General features: G+C 39.5%; 1 protein-coding gene across 1 annotated transcript; it reads left to right on the top strand.

Moving 5' to 3' along the window:
- The first annotated feature begins 1,340 nt into the window (after positions 1-1,340).
- LOC6585757 lies at positions 1,341-2,955 on the top strand. Its single transcript, XM_002011347.4, has 4 exons — positions 1,341-1,838; positions 1,918-2,187; positions 2,244-2,429; positions 2,497-2,955. Exons 1-4 carry the CDS (start codon positions 1,395-1,397, stop codon positions 2,851-2,853), a joined length of 1,257 nt encoding a protein of 418 aa, XP_002011383.2. The 5' UTR covers positions 1,341-1,394; the 3' UTR covers positions 2,854-2,955.
- The last annotated feature ends 22,113 nt before the right edge of the window (positions 2,956-25,068 follow it).

The raw sequence follows: 25,068 nt of genomic DNA, 5'->3' as shown, positions 1-25,068 counted from the left end.
ATTTAAATACTTTGAAGCTCACATTCGTCAACTAAAATATTAGTTTACACAAGTATGATTGTCAAAGATGCCAAACTAGGAGGTTACTTAAATCCCGTCTGAATTTAAATATACTCCGATTTTAAATATGGCATGAATGTATAAAAAATGATATAACATTTAATTACATTTTGAAATTTGCAATTTCACAACCAAATAGCAGCACGAAGTTTAACTAGCTGCTGATAATTTAAGCAGAATTCAATCTGGGACATGTTTTAATGTTTGTAACGCATATGCATATGTAAGCCACGCACAGATGCATGCCAAGTGCGAACGCAAGATTTTTAATCGATAACAGTAAAACAAGAATATTTATTGGCTTTTTGAAATAGACTCGATCTGCGTGTGTCACACAGTAGTCTACCGAAAAACTCAAATATCTAGTTCTTATAGGTGCTGAGATAGACGGGCTCACATCTACAAACAAACGGAGAGCGCTAAATCGAAACGTGCGTGTACATGCACATACTCATGTGCATTAGCAAATATGCACATGGGAAGGTGTCAGTGTCCATCGAAGTGATCATCGTGCTCTGAAATAATTTCATTTAGAAAATCTATCTACAAAGGATCTATTCAACGAATAAGTTCCTAAAGTATAGCCAATATTGATAATTTCTTATTATTTGCCTACACTCCAGGCCCCTCATACTAAACATCGCTCTCTGAATCGAAAAACTCAATATACACAAATTTCGATTTATAAGTTTTAGATTCGATTTATATAGAACAATTCCTTCTCTCTATACACTAATAAGTGTCAGTTATATCAATGTGTTGTGTTATGAATGTGAATAACAGCTTTCAATACGTAAATCAACATATTTGCTGTGTATGAAGCTTTACCGTGCAGTATATACATATATGAAAGTTCAGTTTGCTAGGCGCATGCGTGGAACAAACACTGATTTTGTTCACAAAGTAGGTAATACGGTTAATAAATCGCTTATCTTCGCAAATGTAATGAAATATTTGTAAAATATAATTAACAAAAGTATAAATGTTCTTCTGTTTGGCTAAAACAACTCAATTTCAACTAATTCTCATCATAAAAGTTCTTCTGTTTGGCTAAATACCTCAATTTGAACTAATTCTCAGACACACACCTCACATAAGCTTTTTTAGTTGGCTTTTCAAGCTTCCAACCCGATTCGCAAACTCGCATTAAGCTTTCGCAGTGCAATGCGTTTTTGTCTGGAATAAAAATTGCATTGAATTAATAGCCAAAACTTGAGCCCATAAGCTTTTTAAATCAGTAAGCTGTGATAGCTTTGACAGCTTTTACAGCTTTGAGTATTGAATAAACATTTCAAAAGCATATCTATAGCTGTATCAAGGTAACAGAAACAACAATGGATTTTTCAAAAAAAAAAAATATTTCAATAAGTAAATTAGGCGAGTTGAAAACTTCTAGCGAAGATAGCTACAGATACAGCGATGAAAATGGTAGCCAAGATGGTGCCCAGGGGAGTGCTTCTCATTCCTCAAGCATTATCAGCGAGTTCGCCCACCTTCGACCTCGCGGTGGTCTGCATGGCAAGGCATACTGGCGCGACGTTATTAACGAGGTGGAGTTTGCTGTACACTGCGTTTCGCAACCGCGTCTACCTGTCATCGACTACTCCCTGGTCCTGCCACCACATCTTTGTGAGCGCGTAAAGGAGATCCAAGCCTACGATTTCTCAACCTCAGACGATGTTGTTTACATTCGGGAAGAGATGCGTCAAGAGCGTCCGCATGAATACCAGATAGTCAGTGAGGATAGCCGCGAAGAGGGGCAGGAAGGGGCCCCCCTTGTAAGTAAATATTTTATGATATTGATTTTGGACTAGTACAAAACATATACATATATATTTGTAACAAATTATTGTTTAGATAACGGACCGAAAGAAAGTTGAGGAGCATTTTAGCGAAAGCCAACACTCAGATATAGTTCGCATGGACCATGAGTTTGAGAAATTTGACCTGAGACTAGATGAGCCGGTAGGGCATACCCATCGTAGTGTCGATAAGACCAGCTGGTACGCAAAATTTTTGTGTGCCAGTCGTGAGGAACGTGTTTGCTGGCACTCTCGAGTAGAACGTTCCAAGACGGGCGATTCAGCGTACACGCTTGACGAACAGGCAGAGAATCTAATGGATGCGGTAACTAATGATTCTTGAGTGTGGTATGCAATGGCCCTAACTTCAACCTTTGACAGTCTGCTGAGCGGTTCATTCACTGGCTCAATTCTATCGGCACAATGGATACATCCATGACGCCGGAGAAGGTTAAGAACTTATTTTCAATCAAAGGCGATCGTACACTACTTGCGTCAGTCAAAACCGATCCAAAGGAAGTCAACGCCATAGCTCAGACAGTAGCCGACAAATGGAACAAGCCTCATGTAAGGTCTCTTTTAAAGCTCATATAACGATATCGCACTTAAATATCGAAATCCATATATTTTTTAGATGGCGATTGAACTCAAATACGAGAAACATATTAACGACCATGCAAGCCGCGTGACACAAAAGCCGTTGCTTAGCGCTTTTGGACGCACTGTACCTCTCAAGGATCGGCCTTGGATTAAGCGCCCCGGGGATAAGATCATCGAAACGGTTTACCCAAATGATCTTCTCACACGCGAGAAGATTTTCAAAGGCATTACCCATCTTCGCAGCACCACTGCGCTTATTGATTTTTACTTAAACAATCCAAAATTGGCTCGGCCACTGTATCTACTACAGGGTGGAGACTTCCAGGAAATGAAAACCAGCGAATCAGTCTTGGAGATTCCACTCTACGAACATCTAGGCCTGCGTTACTAACAGCATCTTATATGCAAACTGAATTTAACTTATTTATGAACGTTATAGAAAGACAGTTGAGAATGAATAAAATTTAGAGTTAAAAGCGAGCAACAAAAATAATACTATAAACTTACTGGAATCATTCAGCTTATTCAAACTTAACCCAGGTTCGTGGGGGCCAGGTCCCCACATTGTGGGGCTCACGCATACTAAAAACTTATCAGAGAACCTGTACGAACAAGCGACTTGACCTACAGTATCAAGTTAAAAACAAGTAAGAAGACTCTAGTCGAGACTGCTCGACTAGGAGATACCCTGAACCCTCTAATCTGATATTCTAATCAGTCTGCACTTCTTTTCGACACACATACATACACACACACGTATTAGAATGCGCTCTGCTAAATGCGCTTGGGCTGCGCTGTAGTGTAGGTAACATTATAAGAATTTATTTGTTGAATTATTTAATTTCTATACGTACAATCTTAATGAAAGTTTCAGGGCGTAATTATATGGTGAAAATGTATGTACATTCCAAAGCACAAGTCTCTAGTACTTGAAATACGCCTTTTACAAAGGTGAGGGTGAGGGGGTGGATATAGGGGTGGGGGTAAATTACAACAAAAATCGAATTTATATAAAATACATATAAATCTACATTTAAAATTTGGAAGCTCTAGCTCTAAAGGTGTAGGAGATATAATTAAATAACTAGCTTTCGATAAGGTTTTTGATCGATAATAAAATATCGGGAGTAGTTATCGATATATAAAGAAAAACTTGATATGCGCGTGATATACACGGACCTAGGAAAAAAAATTTCAAGTCTCTAGCTCTTATATCTTCTGAAATCGACGCGTTCATACATACGGACGGACGGACGGACGGACGGACGGACGGACAGACAGACGGACAGGGCCAAATCGACTTAGCTCGTCGCCCTGATCAAGAATATATATACTTTGTGGGGTCTGCCACGCCTCCTTCTGCCTGTTACATACTTTTAACAAAACCATTATACCCTGATTTCCCATTTTCAATGGGTTCAGGGTATAACAAGTAAGAAAGCTCTAGTCGAGACAGCTCGACTACGAGATCCCCTGTGCATATGCACACACACTCGCACACACACATGGGAAATTAATTGTTTAATAACTTTTTTTGTGGATGAATGATGAAGATTATGATTATGACATGGATATGCATGCATCTAGCTTTAAAGATGTAGGAGATATAATTTTATAACTGAGGGGTAAATTTTGACCAAAATCGAAATTCTATAAAGTACCAAAGTGAGATTTTGTTAAGGAAAAACGAGTTTGCAAAAATGGGAAAGCGCACAACAATACAGCAGGGGCAATTGGTGCTACTCCACTTTAAAAATGGAATACCGCGGCGCAAAATTTCAGAGTTCGTTAATTTACCCGAATCTACAGTACAAAACATAATAAACCTATTTGTTTTTGAAAACAGAGTGGTTAATAAGGGTAGAACGACTCCAAACAAAATTTTCAATGACACCGATGAGCGATATTGTGCGCCAAATGAAGGAAAACCCCAAGCTATCCGCTTCAAAACTGGCTAGTCAGATAGAGCAACAGCTGGGGCAGTCATGTAGTGCAGAAAAGATTCGTGGTATACTCCGAGACCATGATTTACATGGTAGAATTGCTCGCAAGAAGCCTTTCATTAGTAAGAGGAATAAGGAAAGTCGGCGCCGATTCGCCAAAGAGTACATAAACAAGGACACCTGCTACTGGGACAAAGACATTTTCGCTGACGAGTCTAGGTTTAACGTATTTGGTTCGGATGGGAGGCCCTACGTCTGACGACAAGCGAATACCGAGCTGCAAGAGAAGCAGCTGAAACCCACAGTAAAGTATGGTGGAGGGTCTGTGACGGTCTGGACCTGTATGTCTGTTCTGGAGTTGTTTATGCTTTCCATTAATTTAATATTGAAATAATAGTTTTACGTTTGAATTTTTCAAAAATTTGTATTGGGTAAAATTTAATGAGCAGATAAAATGTTTATTTTACGTTAGGTCAAATAAGCTGTGAGCCACTGTACATGTGTTGTTTGTTATGCATATGCATAATCACGTACAAAAACAAGTAAAAAAGCTCTAGTCGAGACTGCTCGACTACGAGATCCCCTGAACCCTTGGAGCAATAGATATTTCAATAATTTTTCACGTCTTTCAGCTTACACAAGAAACACGCACACACACACACACACACACACACGTACGCACACACAGGCATACATACACACACGCATACAGACACAAACGCATACACACACTCACATACACAAACACATACATACACATACACAAACACATACACACACATACACAAACACATACACACACAAGCACCCACGCATAAACACGCATGGGCTGCAGTGTGCGCTTACTATGAGAACTTAATTGTTTAATAACTTTTTTTATGGACGTACGATTTTCATGAAACTTTTAGATTGTGATTATAACATAAATATGCATGTAATTGCCAAAGCACAAGTCTCTAGTATTTGAAATACGCTTTTTACAAAAGTGAGGGTGAGGGGGTGAATTTAGAAGTGGGGGTACATTTCAACAAAAACCGAAATTGTGTAAATTGCATATAAGCATACATTAAAAATTTGGAGACTCTAGCAATAAAGGTGTAGAAAATATAATTTCATAACTGGTTTTCGATAAGGTTTTTTATCGATAAAAAAGATCGGGATGAGTTATCGATTTTTAATGATAAACTTGATATGCGCGCTGTGATTACGGACATTTAAAAAAAATTTGAAGTCTCTAGCTCTTATATCTTCTGAAATCGACGCGTTCATACATACGGACAGACGGACGGACGGACGGACAGACAGACAGACAGACGGACAGGGCCAAATCAACTCAGCTCGTCGCCCTGATCAAGAATATATATACTTTGTGGGGTCTGCCACGCCTCCTTCTGCCTGTTACATACATTTCAACAAAACCATTATACCCTGATTTCCCATTGAAAATGGGTTCAGGGTATAATAAAATATCACCTTTTTGCATTCTTCAGAGGATCTCGTAGTCGAGCAGTCTTGAAAAAAGCTCTCTTGTTTTATTATTTATTGATTACTATAAATATGTAGAGTATTGAAAGCTAAAACTGATATGGAAAACCCCAAATCATTCGCAAAGCTAAGCGAGTATATAGATGTTGAAATAAGTGGAGCTGTTCTCGGACCATGTATTGGCAAACGAGTATTGTGAAGTCGGGTCAATTTTCCCGATGACAAGGTTCTTGCTTATTTTTTGCATCAGATATGCTAGTTCGATTTAGATACGTTGCCGAGCTGACATACGCAGAGTTTTTGTGTTTGGACAGCAATGAGTCGGAAATCAAAGGGTTTCCCGCCAATTGAACAAAGTTGCTTCTTCGTCGATTTAAGTGACAGCCGTCTTCAGAACATGATAGAAAGCTGTGCACACAACCAAATGAATTTCAGCATGACAGTAATCAACAAAATTAAACAATTTTCGCTCCCATCAAGGGAGCACGGAAGGGAGGACTGTCTTGCACATGTCAGTGAATTGAAGGAAAGTGCTTTGAGTATTATACAGATAAACTGTAATTAAATAAAGGGAATAAGATATTTTGCAGTTCATTGAAAATATTTGGACTCGAGAGCGACGGACACAGCTGATTGACAAGGGTAACAAAGTACACAACGTATCCACACTATTCCGCTTGCCAATGCCCCACTTGCTTTCTCCATTGACAACGTATACCATGTGGCATGCATGCTTAGCTGCCAGCAAGCAGAGCGCTGTTTAGCCTAACATGTGGTTAGGGAGCTCCCTGGTTGGGTGGAAGAGTGGATGGGTGGATGGGTTGTTGTATACCGTTATAGATTTTGTCACAAATGAAATAGCCGTAAGACCAAAGACTGACGGTTGACGACTTAGTGACCAACTCAACGATCAAAAGAATAACCGAGTTGTGGTTAATCAAATAAACAAATCCATTTATCCATAATATTCTGTGATGTCGAAGCTATTTACTTGTGAGAGAATGATAAGAGCCACTCAAGCGTAATATATAGTGTGTGTGAATATAAAATCTTGTTGCCAGAAATATAGTGTCCGCTCAAATAAAAAACAAAAATTTACTGAATATGCACCAGCACAGAAAAAAGCTATAGCAAGTGAGAAGGTTCAGTCGAGGTCAGCCGACTGCATGATACTCTACATATTTCCATTTTGTGATTCAGCAATAGGCGTATTTCAATCGTTCATGTAAGTCCGTCGTTTGGCAACAACCGAACTTAACAGTGGAACTTCATATATCAACAGCAACACACACAAAAACGAGCAAAACATAAAATTATATTAATTTCAGTAGATAAATTATTTCCAACATTTTTACATTAAATCGAATTAAATACATCTATGCATCCAGCCGAAAAACTTCAATTTTTAAGCAGATTATGAAACATATGTTTTTATTTGCTTATTTAAATATATCAAATGAATCTAATTTCAAGAGTTCTTAAGTTATAGGGAGTCTGTGAACATAAATCAATACTTCGAATCAATACGCTTGCTACCGAAAAAAACGCGTTAGATCTATGCGTTAGATCTATTCAGTATGATTCGGAAAACATATTAGCTTCTACAATTAATAATGTTTGTTTAGCAATTCCTAAAAAGTAAGAGGTAAAACTAGTCCGAAGCAAGGCGAATTTAAGTGTCATTCGATCAACTTGAATTTTTTTAAGCAATTATAAGGACGTGTTTGAACTTCAATTAACTGCGGCGAAGCTGTTGTACGCAAAGACACAAAGGGAACAGAAGCGAAATGAAAGGAAGCAAATTGAAAAGCCAGCAACACTTGTGAAATAAACATGGACATACACATGCACCTGCACCTACACCTGCATACACCTGCCAATGTCTGAAAACATTGATGACGCTCAATCACTGGATGACTGACTTGCAGCCTGTTAAACCGAGAAAACGGCTTTCAGTTAAATATATATCGCACCAGCGCCGATTTGAGTTGCAAACAATAGCGCTAACTGGCAGGCAGACTGCTACCTAGCGAAGTGTCGATGAATGCCGCAAAGTCCCCTAGCTTCTTGCAGCTGTATGCAACACCTCTGGCAAATAAAAATATATTAGGAGAAAACACAACTTTATTTATATGGTTTAAGAGTTGACATGACAACAGTTTATGCTTCCTTTACAATGCAAATGAATCAACCATTTTCTAGCGTCATAATTTTCAGACATAAGAATAACGCTAATGAGGGTATCCGGAGTGCGTGATGAGTCCTTCTTCGTCGGTTGTTCTGTCATTGTGTGTTGTTTGATTTTTGTCCTTTTGTCTTATTGAGTAGTAGTTGGTCTGCGCATTTTTCAATTTATATAAACAAAACATTTTAATTTCAGAAATTTAATTAAACAACGCCATGATAACATAGCTGCCTCTCATTGTTGTGGCTGGCATTGACGAGCACTGTGCCAACCAGTGGCAGAGAGCCATGAGGCAATAAATAACTGAACGTCCCCATTTAAAACTCTACTGTATTTATATGTCAGCTGCTCTGCAGTGACTTTAGTTGAACCCACTCTATAAGCCTAGTGGGCGTTAGAGCTACCCATCTTCCATCATATCCCACTTGATATCGTCGCGTCAATGAGTATGAATACTTAAGCAGACGAAGGCTGAGCTCGTGATACCCTCTATTCTTGTATGATCACATGATCACAGTTATGGAATCTACATGGTGTATGTTTAAATATATCAAATTTTAAGATAATGCTTTATTGTTTGAGAATGTTTTGAAAGCTGAATCGTATGTAAACGCCCTCAGCCATAACAATTGAGCCTGTTAGTCTCCGGATTAGGTAGGTGTGAGAGCTGTGTAAACTACCCCAACACTTGTATGTTCGTCCGCTCATATTGATTGGTGGTATCCTTTCATAAAACCCTTTGGACAATGACATAGAGGATTTGGTATGCACCAGTAAGTTAAGCACATGTTAGTGAAAAAGGCCGGCAAGGCTTTCACTTAATTAATTACCAAACAGGAAGATAAACATCAAAGTGTTTTAGAATGCACACATCAATTTGCTCCTAGGTGTTGCTCACAAGTATGGCTGCTATTTCTGCTGTCTTACACTCAAGTGCACAGAAAGCAGCGCTGTATGCTTGAGTGCACGAGAGCGAGGCAAATCCATTTACTCATAATTCATTTATTCCTATATTTAGAGCTGTGCACACGTTTTTTTCCCTATTCCGCGCTTGTCCACGTTCCACACACTCGCAGCGGGCGATGTCCACACGTGAATATTCGGCGGCATGTGTTACCTGTGCCACAAATTAGGGGAGGTTTTAAAAGCATTCTAACAAGCCATATTGTTTTATAAACAGCCACATACGGTCCTCTCGGCATACTGGATAGATAAATACGTTTCAGAACGTATAAGGGGCGCAATGGGACAATGTTATAGAAGTTTATGTCGGAAGATGCGCACTGCTTCTATCAGAAAATTTTACAAAACGTTCGCTTTGCAGCACAAATGGTCTGTCAGCAAAACTGAGAGGAACAATGAACGTTTTTAGCTACGTAATAAGATTTGAAAAACGTAGAAACTAAGAGATATCGACGGTAAATGCAATAATGAATTTTGCGGTTGTTTTGCACATGACCAGGTAGCATCAACAAAGGCAGCATCATCACACAGGCATCATTTGATGACTTTATTGCATGTAGCTGCCTGTGGGCCGGGACATGGCCGGGTCCGGCCCAGGCCGCTAACAAAGTAACAACGCCAGTAACAACAACCAAGGCCATTGCTTTTAACGTTAATTTATGCAACTTTTGTCAAACGCATCGTGTTTGCTCGTTGTTCGTTGTTCGTTGCTCGCCTACACCATGTTGCCGCTTCACAGTAGCCGATGGGGCCCAGTTTGAGTTGGGTGCTCTCACATGGCCTATCGGCTGCAGCACGGCATAGGCCTTAAAAGCCACTGATTGGCGCAGGTTGCTGTGCTGTTGTCTCTTCCACTAGCTTATAAAATTGTGCGTATATACACAAAGGTGTCATTTTGTGGGCATGTTCCCGGACGCACATCCGCAACCTGAACACCAAAGTAACATGCGAAAAAAAAACAGAAAAACGAAACAGAAGAGAAACAAGAATGTAAACAAAAATTCAATAAAGGCCCACCTAACGTTTTATTAGCCTGCAAAAGGTTAAAGACTCTGAAAATGCAGTAAACTCATAAAATCGAGTCAGATACGATCTTTAAGAATATTCAACTCTCAGCTGCAACATTTAATGAATTCCTATTTCTAACTATTCCCGGTCTATTGCTACTTGCCATATCAACAATTGCAAATGTAATTATTTTTACTTTAATTAATGTATATGAATGTTCGATAAAATAGTAGTATGGAAAAGATTTCGCAATAGCTGCGGCTTAAGCTAATAATATGAACTCTATGTGTTGTAAGTTAGTTGTATTTGTATGTGAATATAATGAATTTGCAGGTGACTGTGCGTATGTATCTGTGTAGGTGGGTATATGCAAATAGAGAATGAAAAGAGAGGACGCACACTTAAATGAATTGTTTCAAAATAAACATGCAGGGCTTTTTTCGCACGGCCGCACTGATACTACGATAATAATATCTTATTCACCTTGGCAAGTAAAGCGGGCGGAGACGTGCAGGCATCGACTCGATGCAGGGGCGCAACATGTGTGGGCTCCATTAGTACAGTGGCCGTTGTCCTGTCGTGCCATGCCGATGCGCACTTCTCCTGAATGCCCTGGTATGTGCGGCAAGATGTGCGACTTCATCGTGCAGCTGGGGAAATCGCGCTGAAGGGGAACAAATGCCTGCCGAAGCCAAATGACATAACTGCGCCTTGAATTTCTCTGTAATTTCATTCTCCTAATGGTGCATGTGCGCATGCCTGTGGCAGCGCACCCGGTGGGGTCGTGGGTCATTGCCTGCCGCAGAACCTGTTGCTAAAGAGTGAGCAACAGTTTAGAGTCCGGCAATATGTATCCATAGTGGTGAGTTGCGCAGATACTCGCAGCATTCGCACTGCAGAAGGAGCTGCAGCAACAGGCTGTGCCGGCAACAGGCGGCCTGCAACAGTATGCGGCACATTGGTGGATGGTGATGCAAGAGCCAATTATGCAATTGTGCCACATCAAAACACTTTCCCCTCAAAACTCATCGAACTTGAACAGCAACCGTTAGCCGAGCAAAATTATAAGATATTCAGCATATTCGGCATATTGAAACTAAGCTTTCAAGCATCAACACAGCTATTCCGACCCATTCTAGCCACTGAATAATCTGCTTGTCAATATCAATGAGAAATTTAAAATTTCAATTGACATTGTTCTAACGCTTCGGTCCCACTGTAAGGGCATACCGAATTATCGCTGTGTGCTTCATAAGCACTTCCCCTAATGTAGGCTCAAGCCGAAGGCGCATCAAAAACAACAACGCAACGTCACTAGCCTTTGGCTAAATTGGGATGGAGAAAGCCACAGCTTCGTATTGTCCTAGCGGCAGGGACGACCACGGTGATACCGACAGCGACGACGACAACGCGACTTCGCGACCCTTCGAAGGCAGTTGCTGGCATGACTACAACTAAATGGCTTATGTGAGTGTGATTCTATTTATTAGAGATACCCCTGCAGACATTTTCCAAATATGATTACACTATATGAAGCCTACAGCCAGCAAGAATTGTTCTCTCTGGCATCGAGCAAAAATAAAAATAAAAACAGAGTCGCTGTCACGCGAGTGGCGAAGGAGTAAAGGGTATTCATTTTTATAAGTTTATCACGCCTGAATTTCAGACTGGGCTGTTCGCTGCTAACTAAGCTGGTTTTCGCACACACTTATAGAAAATGAATCCTGATTGTTGCGGAAACGGATGTGTCATGTGGCACATACACACGTACCCTAGTGTATATAAATAAAGCTTGCATCCCAACGTGCATATATACATGCATGCATATATATCCACATATATATATATATATATATATATATATATACTTGTCTATATGTATACATATATGAATATATTCATATATATGTACTCTTCATGTGTTGCCGAAGGGTCTCCTGCCTGTTGAATGTGGGTGGCGAAATGGTGCAACAGGCTGGAAAAACCATAACGAGCCGAAGTATGCTGGCGTGTCAGCCGAAGTCAGCGTTTGTGTTTGTAGATAACACAGTGAATATGCATGAATCTGCTTATGTATGTCTACACTCACATATAGCACGCATAAATGTACTCGTATCCATTATTATGTTTTCATTGTGAGGCTGCAATTGTAATCCAAAATAACAATTGAACCTTGCATGCAACCAATATATTATATATCTGTGTTGAAAGATATGTGGGTGTGTCAGTTCGTGTTTATTTTCACCATCTTCGTATTTGTTTGAAACTTTCTAAGACTCTTATGTTTTTTTCATATTTTTTTCGGTCTGAGCTCATCCGCCCTCATCTGCTCAGTTCCATAATAGCAACTGCGTCTCCGTCTTTGCTTTTGCCACTGCGTCCGCCTGTTGCGCCGTGTCTAGTACAGCCCGATTTGGCCGCTAATACATACTAACGCACACTCACATACACACACACACCCCCACCGTGAGAGAGAGTTATACATTAAATTCAACATGGGAAACGAACACCGCTAGCCGGCGATGACTCTGTGTATCTAAAGCTGCAGAATGCACGGCTCAGTCGTCTAACTGCCGCGTCCCAAGGCAGTTTAGCGCGCTCCCAAATTCAAAGCACAAGAGACTCTAACGTCTTATTCTACTGCTGCTTCATCTTCTTCTTCATTATATCTTTTTCTGCACTAAGTAAAGCTGTAGAACTACCAAAGTCAATGTGTTAATACAATATATGTTAGATGCAACGCAATGCAAGTACAAATCGCCTTATAAGTTTTACTTGTTATCTTTATTTTTTGTTGTGTTTTTTTGCTGTGAAGTGAGCCTCGACTTTATCAAGACAAACATACATATATCATAATTTCATATGTTTATCGATACAATGCTTTACACAGGTGTTCTCCGAATCTCAGGTAAATATAAGTTAAATATATATACATAGATATGGATATATATATATATAGATATATATACATACAGAAAGTAGGACTTTTTGCTTGTGAAGAAGAATGCTCGCAGATATGAACTTCATCTGTTATTTCCTTCAATTGATTTGAGAATAACTGACAATAGGTTATTTGAATATTTAATCGCGTGCATCTTCACTGCTTCTCTTTAAAATAAATATCATTTTCTTTTTAGCTAATTAGTTTCGGCTTAGTTGAAAAAATTAGCAGCAATCAAACAATATATGTATATATATAGTTTATATACTTGGCTGCCATTAGTTGTTTCTAATGTTAATAGTAAAGGTATACTATAAAATGTTTACATATGTATGTATATGTTTATATATATACAACATATAATAATTATTATTATACTGTAAAAACGTACAAATCACAATTTCGCAAAGCAATCCGTAGTAGGACAAGTGCAAGCCGCTGCTGTTGCTACTGCTAATGTAATTCTTGCTGTTGTGCTTAGCTCTATTACAAGCCACAACATCATGTTTTATAAGTGAACATTTTGTTGTCCCTCTGCAAGACAACAAACTCGAACACAACATGGCCGGACATGGTGTAGTGGACGAGAAGCTGAAAAATACGAAAAACAATTCTGTGCAAATGTTTCACAATGAATTTGAAATTGCACGTTCCATGGATGTGGACGCGGGCCGTCGCTTTTGGTTTACCCTATGGGGAGATAGCTTCCACAACCCCCATGACTGCTGCTATTAGCAATCCGTGCCCAAATCGATTGGCAACAATTCTAAAAGCATTTTATGCAGCAATCACAATTTCCTTTTAACGCGGCGACGCGACATAGCCTCAAACACATACACCCACACATTCACATATATGTATATGTACGTGCATAGACTCGTATAAGTACGTACATAACACATACATCTCTGCATGAATATGTATATTGTGTGTGTGTGCAGGCGTGCGTATATAAAGCGAACAGCGCCAAGTCCGGCAGACAAAGCGAGAATGGCCAAGTTGAGGCGGGTAAGAGCTAAAGGCTGCAGCTTGCGTACTAGATTGCCACCCAGCCGAACAGCCAAGCAGTCCAGTCAGCCAACCAGCCATTTGTTCAATATGGCAACGATCATTCGCACCATATGACGCAAAGAGCTGACCTCCTGCTGCCAACAGCACTGAACACAGTCTGCCGCGGATTCCTTGCTTGTCGCTGAGTTCAATGCAATTATATCCGAGCCGTGCAAGCTGCGTTCATCGATTGGTAGATACTTCATCCATGATTTAGCATTCATTCTCGATTTAGCCATTTATCTATCTCTATATCTCTCTGTCATATGCATACATTTAATATATATATGTATATATTTGTATTTATATATAAATGGACAATATCTACATTTTCGAATATATTTTATGCCGCTGCTGTTTTGATTGGTCTTTTAGGTATAACGCTTGTTAGCTTTTGTGGCAAGTCATAACACCATCGCCTGCGTCCTTTAAAAAAGGAATACAAAATGTCAAAATTCATACACAGTGCTCTTTGAATGCCCTTTCCGCTAACCATTCTCTGTCTCGGACTAAGTCAGTGCAGTGGGTGCTACAATCGGCAACGATGTCAGCAATGCCGTTGCCATCACATCGCACTTACGGATGCGTGACCCGCAACTCATGAATGCTGCAATTGAAATGGATTTATTCATTTGACGTACTACTTCGTTGCAAGCTAAATGCTTTTAATACCCTGTGCTACCCCATCCACATCTACAATATTAGTGACTCTCCGAAAGCATAGAGGACACAACAACACTTGAACTTATCAGTCAGGTGTGAAGTTTATTTCAGCATGAACGGCTAAACCAGTTTTGATATTATTGCGGCTATCTAACTTGAGCCCCCAGGATCCATCATAGCGTCAAATGCCTACCATATCATTTAATATTCCTGACAAATTTTTGTTTGTAAATGTAAGTTCCATTGCGGTGCAGAGTGAAGTGAAGTGCGAAGTAATGTTGGCATGGGCAAAGATTGAAGAAACAGAAAAATCAGATTATACATTTGACATAAACTAAATTTAGTCAGTAACTTCTGATTCTTAGATCAAAATATCCAATTTAAGGCACACAAAAATCTCAACTGGCCAGAAAATTGGCTTTGTTTTGAATTCAATTAAATTGGATCTTATTTGACTTAATATTATGCCCAATATATTTATAAATGAGAAAAGCGATTTGCCATCTCTGTAGGATCAGTAGTCACGCTTTCATTATATATAGTCAATTTATGCGCTTAGCGTAGCATCTCTATGCCTGCATGCCGGACGGTCGCTGCGACTGGGTTTTAAGCAAAAACTAATTAAAAGTTGTAAGACATTTTTTGCCCAGTTTTATTTCGTTTCGTTTCGTTTAGGTAGTACCACCTGCCATAAGATGCGTACAGACACACAGCGCAGCACAGATAAATAAATAAAAAAAAAATAGAAATGGCAATGCGCAGCGAACACCATTGCGTATTGTTTATTATTTACCGTTTCACTCTGACACCAACGCAGTGGCAATATGAATGACGCCGACTACGACACGACGCGAAGCGACGGCGCGCCAGCAGTTGGAAAAGATACGCTTCACTTTTACCCGCAGAGCCGACTCTGACTCCAACTCCAACGCCGACACCGACACCGACACCGACTTAATCTACAGAAGTTGTTCGTTTTTGTTGTAGTTCATGAAGTTACTTGAACGAGCATTTAGACTTAAAGCTGCAAATAAACAACATTTTCAGTTGCTTATTATAGTTGGAAAATAGATGAACGAATACCCTTTCGAACAATGTGCATGGGAATGCATGTAGAGTGGCTTCATTCTCATGGCTAAGCTGAAAACCTATTCTCCTAACCCTCTCAAAATTATTATTTGATTTACTATAGAAAAAGACCCTTGACTAAAAAGACATTGTCTTGATATTCATTATGTGATGTTATCGGTCGATGTGAGAGCATGCAAGATTCGATGCAGCGAAGGTAAATTCACTTCAGACATTTTTTCAGTGCTCACTTTGCAACTTTATCCATCAGCCGGAACAGTCGACTATGACGCAGGTGGCAAATGAAATTGAAAATCTAGCCTTCTTATTCCTTATCCCCTGAAACCGTTCAAATGGCCAAAAAGAAGAAGCAAACCTAAGCTCTTCCGTCATCACAACTTTGATAAATTCCTGATCGCTTATTTTGTCTAGATCACTTATTTTTTCTAGACCAGAGAGATCTCTAAGCCAACCAATCCAAATCATATCTAATTTATTAGCCCTTGCCCAGAATAAGTCCTTCTAGTCACTCCGATTGCTGCGAAAGCCCTAATTCTTTCTCTTCCAAGCGCAACGTTTGTGGGACATTGTGACCCAAACCCATACACCCATTGCAAATTAGTGGTCTGTAATGCGATTGCAGGCATAATTCTGAATCAGAACATGCCAATTACTAAGCCCAACACACAAACAGTAGTTCTGCTTAGTTCTCGCCTATTCAAAATTAATTTCAGCCTGTGATTTATTGAGATTTCTGAGCCTTTGAAATTGATTGAATACAATTACTCCAAGCTGTATTAAATACAACATAAAATTATTTAAAATGTTTATATATTTCGGGGCAATCTCTGATTACTTTACGGAAATTCGCCCATAATCTTACCAGTAGCAAAATGGATTAAACATGCCTCAGCACCAGAGTAAGCAAAAAGAATTAAATCGCTTGACCTCACCAGATCAGGCAACCCAACTTTGTCCGCACTGCTTTGCTAATAAACGTGACAGATATCTCGGCTACTCAAATGTCTGTTACACTCAAACTGACACACACACGCACACACACACAATGAGCCGCAACGACCACAACAGACAGTTGAACAAGCGAACAAGCAGTCAAGGACTCTGCAAAGGTGTTCTGTTTCAAAGTCTTAGACAGGCCCAGTGTGTCCAGTGGGCGGAGGAGGAGGAGGCAGGCAAAAATCCAAGAAAATCTACATAAATCATGTGGGGCAAGTTTTCGGATAACTGACACAAAATTTAATTTATAAGCACGTACACTTTGCCAGCAATCGTATCTAATCGAGCTGGGCGAGTTTGCAGAACAACATAATTCAATTGAATTTTAATTTCGCTTTTAAGCTGGAAGTAAAGTCTAATAATTATTTGAAACCACTGCTTCAGCCATTGCAAAATAAAAATATATAGAAAAACAAACTCGCAGCATATCGGAATATGTCCGTGAATGCATGGGACTTTATTAGATCCACTGTGCAATCGGAGAGCGATAAGAAAGGACCGTTGCGTTGCTCAATGAAAGTTAAGTAAAGTAGGGGATTCTTAAATTGGTGCTCTGACAGCGCAGTGACAGTAGGAATCGCTCAACAGACAACCCCATATTCCAGTCCATGATCAAAGAATATAAATATGATTTTCCTCGTGTAAGTTCAATTTATATTCATAAACACATACATATGTGCAAATACATCTACATATAGGTGATTGCCGTGCAAGCTACATACGCACAACAAATAGCCTTAACGGAGTATTTCGCATTTACACACGGCATTCGCGCGAAGTATTAGACTGCTCTGGAGTTTTTTATATGTAACTTTTTTATATGACTTTGCTTATATGCTCTTAATTTATTATGTCTTGCTCGAAAAAAGGTGCGTAAGAAACTTCTTCCACCATACGTGCCGCAATTCTTTCGATTGAATATTATGTTGCAGCTTCTGTATGAGTACATGCACAAATGGATGAGAGAGAAAGAAAGACGTAGCAGAAGTACTTATTGTCCTTTGCAAAGTAAACTGTCAAAAGGAGAGTGGCGGGGAATCACATCCACGGCCACACAATATTAATAATCTCTCACATCTATACGTGTTTCAGATTACAAAAATAAAACAAGTAAGAACGTTGCAGTCGGGCGTTACCGACTGCGGAATACTCATTCACATCCCATCAACAATTTAGTAGTTAAGTTTCGCTCTAATACTGTAGAATACACAGGTTTTTCCGATTTGCCACGCCCCAACTGGGCGTAGACACTTCATTTTTGGTCAGTTTTTAGAAAGAGATAACGGTACCCTAACTGCAAAGTTTGAATGCTTACCCTCAAAAAATTTGAAAATTACAGGGTATTTTTCGATATGCCACGCCCCTAAAGAGGCGTAAAAATTATTTTTGGGGCATCGATAGAGGAGGCTACCAGTAACTCAACTATCCAAATTTGAAGCTTCTGGCTATTATACTTTAGGAGATATAAACTTTTGCGGTTTGCCACGCCCCCTGTGGGCGGACATATATCCGACAAAACTTTTTGGTCTTGGGTGATCAGTCCGAGTATATATACAAAATTTGAGGTCTCTGCCATCAATAGTGTCCAAAATATAGGAGAATTTAAAAAATCACTATATCTTCAGGTCCGATTTGCCACGCCCCCAATGGGCGTAGACTTGTAATTTATCTTCAGACTTTATAGAATCATACCATTAGCTGACGTGCAAAATTTCAACATTCTAGGTTTACAACTTTAGGAGATACAGTTTTATCCGATTTGCCACGCCCCCAATGGGCGTAGATATATCCGCCATAGCTCGTGATCTTGGGTGGTCAACGCGGGCCTACATACAATTTCAGCTTTCTAGCTCTTCAACAAACATGATTTCTGGTATATCGGAAAATGCATTTATCGGTTTGCCACGCCCCTAGTGGGCGGATCGGGAAAATTTTAACACTTTATAAATCGGAGATATACACGAGTATGTGTTCCAAATTTCAAGTCTCTAGCTTCAATAGCGCCGAAATAGATTGCGTTCATACGGACAGACGGACAGACGGACGGACGGACAGACCGACAGACGGACGGACAGCAAGACGGACATTGCACAAAACCAATATACTGATTCACTTTCGTGAATGAGTATAATCATGAATCGAATGAATTTATAATGAAATTCGAGCTACTAAACATTAGGGCATTATTTACTCTCACATATCCCATAAGCTGTTATTAAATGTCTTTGCAACTGAAACAGTGCAGAACATCAAATTAGAGTCGTACCACAGTTATAAACTCAGTTACAAAACAAGATTTTCAACGAATAAAGAGCTTTAATCTTTCTTAGTCATTATTATTGCTTAGTATGCTTGAATGTTCAGTTGTGAATTTACGTGACATCAATGAGATTCCACCTATGCTATGCTATGCTAGACAGCACCCAATGTTTCCAACATAAAATCACACTTTCGCTTGTCCAGACGGCGAGACATCTGAACGGAAGTCACTTAATTTCAATTCATTTTGCGCGTTTAAAATTCATATCCGTTTGCGCGTTAGATTCAAGGGTTGCTCTTCTAATAGGTAGAGTCACTTGTGCTTAACGAATGTAAGCTAAAATAATAATAAGCCTTTCGTATATATATATATATATATATATATATATATATATATATACATACATATAAACTATAAAGGACAGAATATAGAATTTAAATTTTTAACGACAAATTTTTGGCAACCGCTTGCGTAGTGTGTACTATCATGGTTTGGTATTAATCCCACTTTAATCAACTCCACTTGAAAAAGTTTTTAATCACTTCGGAAATGTTGTCAAACATGTCTGCATTCTTTTAAGCAGCTTGCAACCAAAGTAAAACAGCTAAGCCCAAAGCTTAGTACCCTGTTGTCAATTTCAATTTTTGACAATAAGCTTGGACTCAAAAAATTTAAGTACTCATCGCAGGGCGTTGAAATAAATTCAAAATAAACTTTAATCATTACAAGTCTTAAATAAACAACAGCATGTCGCGGAGATTCAAGCGCCTCCGGCTCTATAGAATGTAATATTCAGTCAGTCAGATATTATTTACATTAGATAACTATTCAAATTAACAATGCGATGCTTGAAAAAGCAACCAAGAAAAATTCTTATAAAAAACTTTTTAGAAGCCTCCCCGAACATTAAATACCCTTGCTGACTTATGCCCTAATGAGATTTTCTTGTATACTACCTGAAATATGGCGAGAGTATTAAAAGATGCATTTTATTTAAGAGAGTAGAAATTGAATTATTGGTGTGTCTCTAAATTGGAATATTTAGCAGCTGGCCTCTTTAAAACAAAACTTAGTTTTTTTTTTTTTTTTTGTGGCTAGCGGCTGTTGAGGAGATGCTACATATTCTATTTAATTTCAATGGGGTTCAGCTTTATAGTTAGGCGTCGTCGCTGCCGTCTCTGTTACTAAAATGAAATGTGGCAGGTAATTAAGCGGGCGGAATTGCTAAATTATTGCAACTTACAGCAAGGAATCCAAGCATCCAGCAGCTCCTCCATGCTCCCAGACATTGCGTCTGCTTAAGTTAATGAGATGTTAAAATGGAATCTCTGCCCGTTGGCCGGACGCAGTTTAGTTTCCCGCACGTTGTGATTTCACATTTTTCTAGCAGCTCCTTTAGCAATTTCCTTGACTTTTTGTTGAGTTGGCGGCATCAAATGCTGCCGGCTAACGGTTTTTAACTATTTGCTGTCTACACCTGAGTTTCTTAATGACGAAAACATTATAAATATGCGTGGGAGATAAGACTCCAGCCACACAGGCGCTTAAATTGCATCGACTATAGCCTCAATTATGCAATAGAAACAGAGCGTTTAGCTCCTCAGTAACATTAATGAAAATAAGTCAAATTCTCTGTTGTTCCACACTGTCTACCAACAATATAGGGACATGGAACGGGCGATTAGCTCGAAGAATTTCGTTTGTACTAAACACCATATACTTTTGAAATATATTGAAAAGCTGCGTTTGTTAATTTTATGCAAATGGCTGTGGTGGCCTTAAGCTGCTGGACGGGCACAACCAGCAACCAACAAGCAGCTACCAGGGGCATAATAAAGAAGCGCGATAAACTGGAACTAATTTAGTAAACAAGCTTTGAAAAAGGGCACGCGAGGACCAACGTGTTAGGCAGCCAAACGCGGACGTTCAAGCCCTCTACCCTTAACCCAAAACAATTCATGTGTGCGAGTGTGCACTTAACGGGTGAAATGGCAGCAGCTCGTTTTGTGACGTCCTACGTCAGACCTGTGCACGATTGCCCTGCCATTGCTATTGCGAGCGCCGTTGGCAGTGCCTTGCAAGCATTATTCCTTCTGAGTCCACCAACATTATTATCTATTCTAAATTCGGTTCGTAATTACTTGAAATTTTCCAACTCATTAGCGTGTTTAGCACATCCTATCAAATCATTACAATATTATAAGCATTATAAACAGAGACAGGAGAACGGAAACAGAGATATTACTGTCAACAAGTAATATCATCAAGATCAATTTTATATTTATTTAAATTGTATGTTAAGGTGCAAGAGTTAAACAGTTAAGCCAAGCCTAAATAGGCATATCTCTTGGTCCCATTCACTAATCATTGCATAGCTGCACATACATATATTAAAATTACTCTACTTTCTTATGATTGACTCCAAGTGAGTACGTAAAGAGCTTTAGAATCGGCAACTATCCCACATCAGCCGCCGTTAACTCGGCATATTATGCCATTCTTTCCTAATGCTCAATACACACTAAATGCATCGTTTTTCTTCCGAGCTTGACAGGTTTGATGTACGTATACATAAGTATATAAGGGTAAATCGCCTTATCAAAGCCTTTGCTGTCATGTATTATGCTCATTACTGTTGTTCTTCTTGCCATTTGCATTGCTCGTATTTCTGGATTGTGCTTAAAATCACACTTCAAAGTACGTATAATATTGAATGGAGCTTATCTGCGGCAAAGCTAAGACGCACACAAATATGCACCCGTCGCACGAAGATAACTGTGAGCATAGATTTATGTCGTCTGCGGAACATTCCTCGCCCCGTCTGGGTCATATTTATATGAAAAGCAGTGTGGCTGCGAAATACGCCGAAAAAAGTGATGTATTTCCATACTTTCACGCTTCGTGAAATACTGTTGCGTCGCCCTAGCTTTGCTCTTGGGCTCTGTCCAGTCAATGGCCCTGACAGCGTCAGCAACAGTTGAAACGGTGAGCGGCGGAGCTGCGGCTCACGCAGCGCTGTCGACGTCATCGGTATCGTCATGCCCCAGCGCGGTGGGCAGCCCAAAGGTAATAGGCAGTAGGCAGTAAGTAGAGTAGACAGAAGCAATGCACAATTTCCCCGCCGGCACGAGGCTCGGCTCGTGACACTGATTTAGCCGAGCAAAAACGAGTGTTATTGGAAGAAGAGCCATCAATAGGGCTCCCTCTACCATTGCTGCTTCTGGTGCTGCTGCTGCCGCCACAGCCAAACAAGGCAATGTGAATACGGCGCGCTAGGGATTTCTCCTACTCTCTCATACATACCGACCTATGCAGACCAGCTACACAAGCACAAGCGCAACAACACCCAACGCACACTCACACCCACACTCACGCAAATCGCCCTTGCTCGGGCTCATTCGGATGCCCCGTCGTATTGGGGGTTGGAAAAGCATCGTTGCCGCTAGGCTCGCCGTCGTGTTGGGTTCACTGTTGCCCTGTAAAGAGTTTTCATTATAAATGAAAATCAGTTGTTGGTTCATTCAATTCGTGACGTTCAAGGCGGAAGTACATGCCAAAAGCTTAGTAGCGGCGGCTTTGCTCTCCACTCTGTATTGTATTTCTGTTGCTCTTGTGCCGCTCTGAATGTCGTGTCCGCGCTAAGGAGACTCTGCGTTTCAAACAATTTTTTTTTTGATAGTGTACCATATAATTTTTGTTTTTGTGCAATCATAATAAGACTGTGTAAATTAAATAAAAGAAAGAAAATAACTTTAGCTGTAGTTTGACTCAAGTGAAAAACGAAAGTGGAAGCTACTAAACTACGGCAAAATACATAATGATGATGATAATCAATCCGATGATTTGACTCTACCAAATGTAAGTATGGACAAAATTACCCTCCTTTTAATAGGTTTTTAGTAGCACATGTAAGTGTTAATTTATGTTACATAGCACTAACAGGTGGTTAATATATTAACGATATTTTGACCGAAGTGCCAGTAAAAGATTTGTTTGATGAATTGTTTTTTAATCCGTCAGATAGCCGTTACAAACAATCAATTGAAGCTTTGCTCACGTTGAAAAATAATTCAAATTGTGTTGCATATCAAGTCCAATCAAGAACTGCAAAATATCTATACTTTTCGCCTTTGCAATTTGAAAGAAATAAAACCTTGAGTAGTTCCTCTTAATGATCCAGCGAAGCCATGGATGATCAAGGTTGGAATCAAGTTGGAATAGTAACACTGCATTTTTGAGAAAGTCGATGTTTCTTTTTAAACTTTGTTTTGAAGTCGATCGACTCACCCGACGTCGGATTTTATTTTAAAAATATCAACAAATACTTTAAGCGTAGTGTCATATATGCATGTAGTTTAAATAAAAATGTAAGGTATATTAGCCGTCGACTAGTTAGCTACTCTGTCAATTTGGATCGACATCGATATTTTTATTAAACGATTCGGACAGAGTTCAGCAAAGGACCATTTAACCGCTTTAGCTTGTTTCAATATCATCAGTGCAGCAGGAAATCAGTTCCACTCGTGCGACGAAACGCATTAAGCGCGAACCAAAAGCCAGTCAGTCACTCAGCAAGCCAGTGAGCCGAGGCTTCGTTGCACAGTCGTCAAACTAGTACGTTTTAATGTTACCTCACTTGGCTTTTGTGTGCCCATTCTTTATGTTTATTGATGCACAATTAAACCGCATTTGGCCAGCCAACCAGATATGCAGACATTCTGTTAGTCTGCCATCCGGCCAGCAAACAGATTCTTTGTATGCTGTCATGGTCTATTGCCGACCAAATTTACTAGGAGTGTAGTTAAATTCCAATGAGTTCACCTATAGGCGCAAATAAAGAAAAACACAACAATTGCATATATATATATATATATATATATATATATATATGTATATATATGCTGTCATGATCTATATATATATATATACCATGCATAAATAAATATATATTTTGTTATTCAATTTGGTCAAATTTGACATTTGAAATGCAAGCGAAGAGCTTGATTAGGTACTCTTTTTATTAAAAGCAAATTATATTGTGTTTTGCACTCACATATGTCGAGAATCATAAATTAGGATTTACATCTGAAAACTTGACTAGATGGCCATAGTCGAGTTTGGGCTGACGCAGAAAAGCCAACTTAACTGCCACTTGAATAAAAGGTGTGATAGACATTTGCGCTTGTCAACGCAACGGCAAACTTGGCCATTGATACAAGTGATAAAAGTACTGAATAGAGCAGACAGCAGGCAGCAGACAACCGACAGCAGAAACAGCGGAAATGTGCGAGATACAATAAACACAGAAACACATCACACACCAACACACACACACTTATGAATAGCTCACTGACTCAACTAGTGGCTGTTGAGGACCGAGTTTGAGTTTGAGTTTGAGTTTGAACTGAGTGCGAGCTTCAAATGTGAGCTTGAATTCGCCTACTTCCGCTTGCCGTATCGCATATGTCACTCTCTTCTGTCTGTGTGTGCGTGAACTATGCGCATAAAAGGGGCACCTCCGCTGCATCCGCACCCACAGTCCCCTTGTAATGTAACTATCGCAATTTAATCAAATGGACTGAAGTAAATATTTAGCTTCTTCGACTGGGATTATGTTTTTGCCTTCATCTTCGAGTCGATAATATTTAAATTTTCAAAGTTCTACGTGAATCAGTTAAGCTGCCGGATGAAGTAACTTTGACTGTAATCTAGTTTTTGTTGACAATTACTTTTTGTATATAAAAATGTTATTTAATTCATTCTAGGCTTTTACCTTGCACAGGTAACTCAATCAATGGCGACTTGCACTGGCCGCAATTTAAATGTATTAGTTATAAATTGGCTTACAGCAAACTCTATTACATTGCGTGAGTGGCAAAGTCAACCTTGTCGCCCGCGCACTCTCCCTCCAGTGCATGTAGTAACTATGGCTTGCATATACATATGTAAAAACTTACAGCTTGAGTGGTCCACTTATTCCCAAAAGTCACTCTGTTAGTGTCTGAGAAAAATACTCAAGAATA

Source organism: Drosophila mojavensis, unplaced genomic scaffold (genome assembly GCF_018153725.1).
Source record: "Drosophila mojavensis isolate 15081-1352.22 unplaced genomic scaffold, ASM1815372v1 contig_136, whole genome shotgun sequence".
In the NCBI taxonomy this organism is placed as follows: domain Eukaryota; kingdom Metazoa; phylum Arthropoda; class Insecta; order Diptera; family Drosophilidae; genus Drosophila; species Drosophila mojavensis.
This window is presented reverse-complemented; position numbering and strand designations above follow the sequence as displayed.